This window comes from Kogia breviceps, chromosome 13, assembly GCF_026419965.1.
Source record: "Kogia breviceps isolate mKogBre1 chromosome 13, mKogBre1 haplotype 1, whole genome shotgun sequence".
In the NCBI taxonomy this organism is placed as follows: Eukaryota; Metazoa; Chordata; class Mammalia; order Artiodactyla; family Physeteridae; genus Kogia; species Kogia breviceps.
The window spans coordinates 42293319-42305390 of NC_081322.1; the positions used below are offsets into that span (position 1 = coordinate 42293319).

General features: G+C 36.1%; 1 protein-coding gene across 4 annotated transcripts in view; it reads right to left on the bottom strand.

Moving 5' to 3' along the window:
• Positions 1-12072, bottom strand: part of CDK19 (cyclin dependent kinase 19) — a 182709-nt gene that overhangs the window by 111148 nt on the left and 59489 nt on the right. For all 4 annotated transcript variants that reach the window (XR_010836256.1, XM_059083624.2, XM_067011657.1 and 1 more), the window contains exon 2: positions 9721-9796. Coding sequence is in view for 3 of the 4 variants with exons in the window: in XM_059083624.2 (XP_058939607.1) it covers positions 9721-9796 (76 nt within the window). In the remaining variant the exon portion in view is untranslated. The remainder of the gene's footprint in view (positions 1-9720; positions 9797-12072) is intronic.

The following is a 12072-nucleotide window of genomic DNA, read 5'->3' on the forward strand; positions in this document are numbered from 1 at the left end:
GCAACCTGTGGATTGCTGCATGGCCTGCTTCCTTGGCATTGCCAGCCCTCGAAGCAAATCAGGTACAACCTGATGCCCCCTGAAAACACCTTCATTTCTATAGCCACCTAGAAAATGGGTCCTTGCTCAAGATATGGAGAAGTAATGGTGAAGTCCAGATACAACCTCAAGTCTATCTGATACCAAAGTCCATATTCTCTCCCACTTTACAATCTGAAACCTAAGGCATATTTTTTTTCAAACAAATACTTTGTTTTCCCACTTCAGTCTCTTATTTTAAATGTAGAATTACCAAGTTTGTTAAATTTTATAATTCAGTATCTTCTATAATAAACTTTAAAAATTAAATGTATAGTTCCTTGAAAATAATTTACTTTGACCACAGAAAACAACTTTAACTAAAAATTATGTTTTTTTAGTTAGAGTTTAAGTAGGAAAAAGTTACTATCAATAATAATAATAAAACAACCATTCACACACACACACACACACACACACACACACACACACACACGAGAAACTGGTGAGCAAAACCAGTATTATCTCTTCTCAAACTGTTCCTTCTCACATTTGTCACCTTTATACAAAACCCCAGGAACTTATATGGCCCACCTCTTTTCTACCACTGGCAACAATAGGTATTTAAATCTGCTGCTGAGAATACAAGGATTGGTCACTTAGTCTTCTCAGAGGAAACATAAAGCAGCTTGAAACATACTCCAAAAGATGCATGCATGCACACACACGTACACACACACACACACACAAATAATAATAACTCTGAAGAGACTCATGACCCAATATCTACAGTAAGGTAGACAGATACACCAAAGGACTGGAGAATCTATCTGCTTGCTGACTCCTTCTACCCGCCCCCTTGTACTTTTTCAGCTTTTGAAAGGATTTATTTTCCATCCTATGATGGTTCCTCCCTTTTTGCTGACCCTATATCCATCTCCCAGACTCATCCTAAAATAATCCCAAATCCTACTCCCCAACTCATACAAGGCTTCATTTTTCATTACAAGAGTCAGCAAGAATATACTTATTTAAATGCCAAACAAACTATATTATCTTCATGAGAAAAGGAGTAACTATCACTATCCAATGCAAGGGGGAAAAAAACCCCACATTTTAAAGAAGAACAAAATCTATGCTGAGTCTTCAATCCCAAAAGCAAACTTCTGTTTGTCTCTAAGGAGAACACAAAGATCATACCAAAGAACAGATTTTGCCCAAGACGATTTCATACATGATTAATTTAGTTCTAGTCTTCCAAATCATGCCAAACTTTTTATGAAGTATGGAGGTTCCTTAAAAAACTACAAATAAAACTACCATACGACCCAGCAATCCCACTACTGGGCATATACCCTGAGAAAACCATAATTCAAAAAGAGTCATGTACCAAAATGTTCATTGCAGCTCTATTTACAATAGCCAGGACATGGAAGCAACCTAAGTGTCCATCAACAGATGAATGGATAAAGAAGATGTGGCACATATATACAATGGAATATTACTCAGCCATAAAAAGAAGTGAAATTCAGTTATTTGTAGCGAGGTGGATGGACCTGGAGTCTGTCATACAGAGTGAAGTAAGTCAGAAGGAGAAAAACAAATACCGTATGCTAACACATATATATGTACTCTAAGAAAAAAAAAATGTCATGAAGAGATTAGTGGTAGGACGGGAATAAAACAGACTTACTAGAACATGGACTTGAGGATATGGGGAGGGGGAAGGGTAAGTTGTGACGAAGTGAGAGAGTGGCAGGGACATATATACACTATCAAATGTAAATTAGATCGCTAGTGGGAAGCTGCCGCATAGCACAGGGAGATCACCTCTGTGCTTTGTGACCACCTAGAGGGGTGGGATAGGGAGGGTGGGAGAGAGGGTGATGCAAGAGGGAAGAGATATGGGAGCATATGTATATGTATAACTGATTCAGTTTGTTGTAAAGGAAAAACTAACACACTATTGTAAAACAATTATACTCCAATAAAGATGTTTTTTAAAAAATAATAATAATAATCTAAAAAATAATAATTATTATTATTATTACAGAAGACCATGTTAAAAGTCTCCTGAAAAAAGGAAACTTCTTATACTTTTAGTATTTTTCACAAAAATCTTAATACTATATTTTGATTTTGTCCCTTGCATAGAAAGGGTAAATTACCTGAATCACAGGTTTATTTCCACAAATCTATACTCTTAGAAAGTTGGACAAATATTTAAGAAAAAATCTGCACTCAGTGCAACATAAAAGCAATTGAGATACAATTAAATAATCTTAATGAGAATAAACAGACATTTCTCAACTTTCAATTCATGAAATTTAACAAAATAGTTTTAAGGTTGATAAAAATAAATATATTAGTAAGAATTAGAGCTTTGAGACTTCTCTGGTGGCACAGTGCTTAAGAATCCACCTGCTAATGCAGGGGACATGGGTTCGAGCCCTGGTCCAGGAAGATCCCACATGCCGTGGAGCAACTAAGCCCATGCACCGCAACTACTGAACTTGCGCTCTAGAGCCCGCAAGCCACAACTACTGAGCCCACATGCCACAACTACTGAAGCCCACGTGCCTAGAGCCCATGCTCCACAACAAGGGAAGCCACCACAATGAGAAAGAAGCTCGTGCACCGCAGCAAAGAGTAGACCCCGTGTGCCACAATTAGAGAAAGCCCATGCGCAGCAACAAAGACCCAACAGAGCCAAGAATAAAATAAATAAAAATAAAAAAAGAATTAAAGTTCTCAAGGAATCCACAGCAAACACACATTTTACCATTGCCATTTCATACATTAAAAAAAAAAACAAGGTCTAATTCCTTGAAGACAAGGGAAAGTTCCAAGCATTCCACTTAAGTTTACATAGCAGCCTATTATGCCACCAAGGTGGCAAGACAGGGAAAAAAAATAGTAGCAAATAATGTTTTAACTGCCACTCCACCCTGCCTACTCTGTGCTATGCAGAAAAACGGCAAGCAACAATCCATTACAACTGATCCCACCTGTCACCATGGGAGCATCAATGCTGGGATGCTGGCAGATACATACACTGGGCAAAACTGAGCAGAGGTGACTGAGGAAGTGGTTTCTCAGCAACACAAGGCAAAATTGAGGAAGACGCAATCTGACATGAAGTCAGGTTTTCTCTATTTCTCTTCCCTCCTCAACCTATGCCCTCCATCCTTCTTCCCTTGACTAATTTTCCTTCCAGTCTGTCTTCACTTTCTTTGGGACCATCTCAATTTTTTGAAGAGTACTCCAGAGTTATAATTTTTCTTATATCCCACAGAACTAGCACAATTATTATTTTGATAGTTAAAATTTTACCTCTGTATTACCCCAGATGAAATTACATTTTATAAAAAATTGATGGACTCCTCACTCTTATGGGAAAAAAATCTTCTGTATTTTTGCAAATAAGAGTCTAGAAGACTATACACAATATTAATAGTGATTATTTCTAAGTGTTAGTGTTAACAGACGCTTTTAACATGCTTTTTCCACACTCCCTGAGAATTTTATAATAAACATTTTTGAATTTCATAACCAGGAAACAAATTAATGGGATCTGAATTAATGGTGTTTATCACTTTTCCAACCTAGCAACCTTATGATTACACAGGCCACAAAGGTAAAAAAAAACTTTACATTAGGGCTTCCCTGGTGGCGCAGTGGTTGAGGGTCCGCCTGCCGATGCAGGGGACACGGGTTTGCGCCCCGGTCCAGGAAGATTCCCACATGCCACGGAGCGGCTGGGCCTGTGAGCCATGGCCGCTTGGCCTGCGCGTCCACAGCCTGTGCTCCGCAATGGGAGAGGCCACAGCAGTGAGAGGCCCGCATACCACAAAAGAGAAAAAAAAAAAAAAACTTTACGTTAGAACTCCCCTGTAACCTCAAGTTAAAAGGGCTCATGTTCACATGTTCCTAGTATGTTCACCACACAGAATTATTCCCTGTTATGGCATATTGTAAACTGTAAAGCACTGTACCAAGATATGGGGTTATAATTCACCTGTGATCAATAAGGTTCAAATGAAATTAAAATGTGATATGAGTTTCTTTATTGGTGACACTTGAGGTAGTAACGCATCTTAGCTCTTAAACTTCTTCCCATCCTGTACACATTCTTGCAAGTTCACTCCATGGCTACAAGTTCTTTGACTTCTTTTCTCATCATCCAACTCTGCTCTCAGAAGGTGTCCTGCAGTCACAGTCCCATCCTTTTAGAGTAATGAGTGAAATTGTTCCTAATTTTCTGCAAATCAAAAGCCTCTTACCTATGTGTCTATATATGAATGAGAAAATGCCAGGAGGTAGATAATATTATGGGATACAGAAGGAAAAAGGCAAAGAACAAGTTCTATCTGCTTTTTGATTTATGATGTTGTCTACATTCTCCCCAACCTATCAGTCCCTCCTAACCTCTCTGACTCTCTACTACCTTACATTTTCTGTCCTACTGCATCAGTCAAAAAAAATTCAAATTCTCCCTTCTTACACTGGGCTTATAATGAAGAAAACAGTACAGTCATGCAGACTGGTGCCATGACTGGTCTCCTACTTTAGGTGGACTATAACACTTTGATAACCTTCTTTTTTTTTTTTTTTTTTTTGTGGTACGTGGGCCTCTCACTCTTGTGGCCTCTCCCGCTGCAGAGCACAGGCTCCGGACGCGCAGGCTCAGCGGCCATGGCTCACGGGCCCAGCGGCTCCGCGGCATGTGGGATCCTCCCGGACCGGGGCACGAACCCGCGTCCCCTGCACCAGCAGGCGGCCTCTCAACCACTGTGCCACCAGGGAAGCCCGATAACCTTATTTTTGATCAGCAAATTTTCACATAGCCTTCAATAACTTAAAACATTCACCACATTAACATTCACACACACACAAAAAAAGAGGCACACAAGAATGTAACTACTTCATCATCTCCCTAGCAAACTGACATATGTAGACACCATTCTTTCTTCTGTCACTGTAGTTTCACAGGATAAACTATCTGTTCCATTTCCTATTCAAGGCCAATCCCTCCAGCTGTGTTTGTGATCCACTGATTCTTACAAATTCCTCTTTCACAGACCCTTGATCCACTAATAATCCCATATGCCTTTACTGATTTCTCCCTGAATTTACTGAGCTATAAGTGCATACCATTTTCGAGTTTTATTATTGATACAAACCCATGAAACCATCACGACAATCACAATGATGAAGACTTACATCATCCCCAAGAGACTCCTCATGCTCCTTTGTAATACATCCCTGTTTCTATTCCCATCCCCACACAGTCAATGATCTACTATCCACCACTACAGATTAGTTTTCATTTTCTAGAATTTTCTATAAATGAAACTAGGTAGTAAAGACTGTAAGCATGCCAATACGCAAAGCTGTGGGTATGTCCAGGAAATATCTGAAAAGACTCTAATCTCACATCTCTTAATGCCATACAAGCAGGACTTAAAGGCTAAAGCAGAGTTTCATTAAACAACAAGATACCAGTACACACCTATTAGAATGGCTAAATCCAGAACACTGACAACAACAAATATTGGTGAGGATGTGGAGCAACAGGAACTCTCATCCACTGGTAGTGAGAATGCAAAATAGGCACAGCCACTTTGTAAGACAGTTTGGTGGTTTCTTACTAAACTAAACGTACTCTTACCATGCAGTCCAGCAACTGTAATGATATTTGCCCAAAGGAATTGAAAAGTTATGTCCTCTCAAAAGCCTACACACAGTGTTTACAGCAGCTTTACTCATAATTACCAAAACTTGGAAGCAACCAAGATATCCTTTAGTAGATGAATGTGTAAACAAACTGTAATACATCCAGATGATGGAATATTATTCAGCACTAAAAAGAAATGAGCTATTAAGCCATGACAGATATGGAGGAATTTTAAATGCATATTATTAAGTGAAAGAAGCCAATCTCAAAAGGCTACATACTGTATGATTCCATCTATATGACATTATGGAAAAGGCAAAATTATGTAAACAGTAAAAAGATCTGTGATTACGGGAAAGTGGGGTGGGGAGCAGGTTTAGGATGAACAGGTGGGGCACAGAAGATTTTTAGGGCAGTGGAGCTACTCTGTATGATACCATAATGGTGGATACATGTCATTAGACATCTGTCCAAACCCATAAAATATACAACAACAAGAGTGAACCCTAATGTAAACTATGGTCTTTGAGTATCAACATAGGTTCATCAGTTGTAACAAATGTACTACTCTGGTGGAGGATGTTGATAATAGGTTAGGCTATGCATGTGTGGGGGTAGGGAGTATACAGGAAATCTCTAGAACTTTCATTCAATTTTGCTGTAAACTTAATACTGCTCTAAAAAGTAAAGTCTATTTTAAAATAAGAAGAAGAAGAACCACATAGCAATTTTGGAATCAAAAAGTAAAATAACTACAATGAAAATTTCACTAGAGGGGGGCTTAGCAGCAAATTCAAGTTGGCAGAAGAAAGAATCAGCAAACTTGAAGGTAGGCAATTGAAAATATCCTGTCTGAGCAATAAATAGAAAAAGAGAATTAGAAAAAAATCAACAGAGCTTCAGTGACCTTTGGGACACCATCAAGCCTATAAATATACTCATACTGGCAGTCTCAGGAGGAGAGGAGAGAAAGAAAAGGGTAGAAAGAATATCTAAAGAAATCATGGTTGAAAACTTCCCAACTTTGATTAAAAAAAAAAACTAATCTCTACATCCAAGAAACTCAACGAATTCCAAATAGGTTCCACACCTACACGTATCATAATCAAACTTCCAAAAGACAAAGACAAAGAGAGCATCTTGAAAGTAGCAAGAAAATAACTCCTCATGTACAAGAAATTCTCATGGATTTAACAGCTGACTTCTCATCAGAAACCATGGAGGCCAAAAGGCAGTGAGATAACATAGCCAAGGTGAAGAAAGAAAAAGACTGTCATTCAAGAATTCTATACCCGTCAAAACTATGCTGCAAAAAACAAAGGAGAAACAGGTGATGACGGAAAAAAACAAGAAATTAATAGTCCCAAATACAAAAACTGAGAAAATTCATTCCTAGAAGATCTGCTCTACAAAAAAATACTAAAGGGAGACCTTCAGTTAAAATCAAAGAACTAGGGCTTCCGTGGTGGCGCAGTGGTTGAGAATCCGCCTGCCGATGCAGGGGATACGGGTTCGTGCCCCGGTCCGGGAAGATCCCACATGCCGCGGAACGGCTGGGCCCGTGAGCCATGGCCGCTGAGCCTGCGCGTCCGGAGCCTGTGCTCCGCAACGGGAGAGGCCACAACAGTGAGAGGCCCGCGTACCACAGAAAAAAAAAAAAAAAATCAAAGAACATAACAGTAACCCATATCTACACAAAAAATAAAGAACACTGGTAAAGGTAACAACATGGGTAAATAGAAAAGACAGCATAAATGTATTTTTGTTCTTAACTCTTTTTTCTTCTATGTGATTTAAAAGACAACTGCATAAAGCAATAATTATAAAACTGTGTCCGTGAGCTTATAATTTACAAAGAAGTATGCACTTAGCCGCTATGCAATAACATACATGCTAACCTTCTGTCAAAATCCCTATCATGTTGCAGCTAAGTGATTCAGGAAATGATTTTAAAAATTATTCAATCCAGAAACTCTGCATACTTCCTAAAGTTCTATTAGGCAAACCCTCAATAAAAATATAGAGACTGTGAATGAGTTTAAGAGTTAAGTTTTTCCAGCTTCTGCACAGCAAAAGAAGCAATCAACAAAATGAAAAGGCCACCTACAGAGTAGAAGATATTTACAAACTATTTATCTGATAAGTGGTTAATATCCAAAATATATCAGGAATGCATACAACTCAATAGCAAAAATCATCATCAACATCATCATGCAATTAAAAAATGGGCAGAGGGATTGAACAGATATTTTTCCAAAGAATAAGATATACAGATGGCCAGCAGGTCAATGAAAAGGTGCTCAACATGACTAATCATCAAGGAAATGCAAATCAAAACCACAGTAAGATTATGACCTCACACCTGTTAAAATGGCTACTATCATAAAGACAAGACATGACAAATGCTAGTGAGGATGCTGAGAAAACGGAACCCATGTATTCCTCAGAAGATATGTCTCTGTTACAAAAAGAACATCTAGAATTGGGTTTTCATTTCCTAATAATCAATACCTTAAATTTCAGCTATTAACCCAATTAACTCACAGAAGTTGAATTAATTCTATACTAAATTATGGTACTCTAAAATAGCAAAACTGCACACCAGTGATATTCATATTGGTTGAAATAATAATGTTTATGACTTTCAGGGAGTTAAAAATCATATATCAAATGCTTATTCTGGTAGGGCATTATAAACACCAATTTATAGTTAATGGAAAACTGCCAAAATGAAAATTTTAAATAATAAATTTATATTCTAAAGCAAACTTAGGATCATATAGAACTTTTTTGTTCTGTTTGTTTATTGATTTATTCAAAAAACATTTATGGGGCACCTGCTACGTGCCAGGTAGTTATGCTAGGAACTAGGGATAAAAAGACAAGGTCCCTGCCCTTCAAACTGTGCACAGTCTAGTGAGAAGCTCCCATTCTGAAATCAAAGAATTTATGACTAGAAGGGACCTTCTAATTCCCTTATTTCACAAATAAGGTAACTGAGACTCATGGTTAACTTAGCCACTAAGGCAGACACTCAGGTATAAAGAAATCCTGCCTCATGTGTTCTTTGCATCATTCTTTTTCTTATGATTAAGAGTGATGATGGAGTGCTTCCATGTGAGTGAAGTAGAAATATGGAACCGTGGGCAATACATGTAATAATTACCAAATGAGAGACAGAAATATCTAATGGATATGGACAATATATTTAATAATTCAGAGACAGAAATCCCTTATAGATGTGATATTGTGATAAAGCCCCAATAAGAAACTAAAACACTAAAATAAGAAACTGAAGAACTAAAATAAGGGAACATAATATTAAGACTTCTAAGCCATAATTATGATTTTGCCTCTGTTTACTGATCTGTAAAATGGGGATATTAAAATTACTTATTTCATTATTGTTGTGAAAATTAAATTAATTAATACTTAAAAGCACTTAGTAAGCCTGGTACCTGGTAAATACTCAGGAAATGTTAGGTATTCTTACGGACAATCATTTCTTAAATGTACAAGTATGCCATATAAAGACAAAAAAAAAAAAAGAAATGATCTTTCTTTAAGGAATTCTCCTATTATTATGATAGTCTTACTTTTCTAGCAACTAGTAAAATGTAACACTTATTTCAGAAAAAATATTTTATATGCATAGTATCTAACAGTATCACCCTCTTCTCTATAAAGACATATATCAGTCCTAAAACTACAGGAAAGACAGATATTAATTAAATTACTAATTTAAACTAATAATTATACTCAATCATAATTCATATTAATTAAATAATCATTTAGCTCAGTATTCCTAAGATTATAAATCCTAAATATCACTAAGAGAATGTTCAACGATGACTTTCAAGTAATCAAAAAGTTTATGCAACTTTTCTCATCTTATATAAAATATCCTTAAACTAATTAACATCTTTGAAATAACATGCATTCTATATATTAGTGAAGCTTTTATATTAATATCAATCATCATCCAATATCATAACAAAATAAATAATGTATTTATGTCCACTTACTGCAATCTCTCTACAAGCCGACATGGATATTCCTGTGCCTTCAATTTGCTTCAATGCATATTCCTTTTCATCTTTTCTGCATATGAACAAAAAAAATTACTTTTTTCTACACAGTATTTTCAGATTCAAAACTATAACTATAAAAACAATGAAATGCACAACTCTCAGTGATATGTAAACACCCTCACTATGCATTCATTGCTTATTATTTCTGATAATATTTCCATTACAATAATGTGAAATACCAAAAAAATTCATGTCACAATGAAAACACTTGACAGAGCCAAAACACAAAATACAAAATTGAAACAGAACAGGATACTAAACACAGCACTAGTTTCAAAAAGTAAACAAGCATAAATATAAACTCAAGAATATTGCAAGATAATTCTACTGTCTTAATTATCTGGAGTCCATGAAAGCATTCTGTTATAAACATTAATTACAAAAATAAATGACAGATATAAACTTATATATTTGTTTAAAGTAATTTCACAGTATAAGACCCACTTAATAAATGGGGGAGTTACAGAAGAATGTTTACCCACTAAGACACGCTAGTTTTCACCTAGGACAGGGGACATTCAAAATCCCTAGGACCTCAAGCAAAAGCCTTGGAAACACTTCAAAATTGGCCACCAACACCTCATTCTCAAGATATCTAGGAAAAACTCAGTAGTTACAGTGAATTTTCCAATTAATGTAAGTAGAATTAGGAATTCTGGGAAACCCTGGCAGTTACCAGGGTGCTTAACCAAGGGAAGACAACAGCTCAATAATGGTGATACGGTCCATAAAAATGGTAATAGTATCAGATGAGTGTCTAGTGCAACACTGTATCCTCAGGGTACTGACACCAGAATCAGCCACAGCAAGACCCCAGCTGAATTTCACAAATGTGATTCCTATCACTGGTTATTCTGACAAGAGGAGTATAATCCATGCCCTCCGAGTTTTGCCTTTTGATTATATTAGAGCCTCAACAGGGTATCACCATGTCATGAAGGTTTTGTCAAATGACAGTACCTATGTAGTGCCGCATCTGTCCTACTTACCTATTCCTCATTTTCCCCATTCTGTGTTTACCAGCAGATAAAGCAGTTTAAGAGGTTACTCATAATATGCATTTTAAAACATCATTTTACATGCATTTTGAAGATTTTCATAATCATCTATGTTTTGAGCAAATAACTGAGTTATGGTTACTTTTTCCCACAGTCTGAAAATTATATCCATTTTTCTTCCAATATATGACATTCAGGAAACAATTAAGCAGCATTTTGATAAACAGAAATTGTACCACATATGTCAACAGGATAGACTGTTATGAAATTATTTAAATGATAATCATGAAGATCACTAGAAACATGGAAAATGTTTACCATATGTTGCTGAGAAAATACATAAATCGTACCATATAAAAATATATATTTAGACATATGTTGAAGGTGATATAAAGAAAAAGTTGTGTTAAGATGTAGAAAGTTATGTTAACTACCTTAATGCCAATATTATATTATCTTTTAAATTAGAATTAGAGGGAAAAAGAAAAAAAAACAAAATAATTTGATACTCTGAAAACAGTCACCTATTAAAACAATCTTTAGTATTTTCAAAGTGATATCTTAGGCATGTTTTAAAGAGCAAAGTGTTCCTTTTTCTCCATCCTGTTTCCTCCAAACATAAAACTACACGTTTTTCAGACCACCCAGAGGCCACTAAGAAGTACAAGCAGCAGGTGAAGGTGACTGAATGTAATTAAAGTCAAATATCCCCCCGACCTTGAAAGTATGTGTGGGTATGTGTGTGAACGCATTTGTGCCTGAGATGCTTAACACAATGCTTACAAGGTAAATTTTATACAATTAATAATTAAATTAACTACGAGGTATCCACTACTAAATATTTAATTGAATAAATTCTTAAAATTATACATGCTTTCTGAGAAAACTTTCATATGAAATTATAATTTTCTTTTAAACAGAAATATTTCAATCCCCAGTTCCCCTAAATGAAGTACTCCAGAAGCTCATGTAATTGCATAGTTTTATTTTTAATACTGTAAAGAATATTACACAATCTGGATAGGTTATTGTTGCTATGGAAACTATAAGATTTTTGCAGTAAGTCAAAAAGTGCAAAATTAACACATCACATTAATGACTTTTGAATTTCACATCCAGGCTGTCAAAGGAATTTGAAAGCTTGAGCAGAAAAGACTGAAGCATAGGCCTCTTACTCTGAATTATATGGATAGGATCTAGGAACAAACCCAGTAATTACTTCACTTAGTAAGTTTAAATATAACTTCCACCTGCTAAATTAATAAAATACTCAAAGATCTTCAAACTT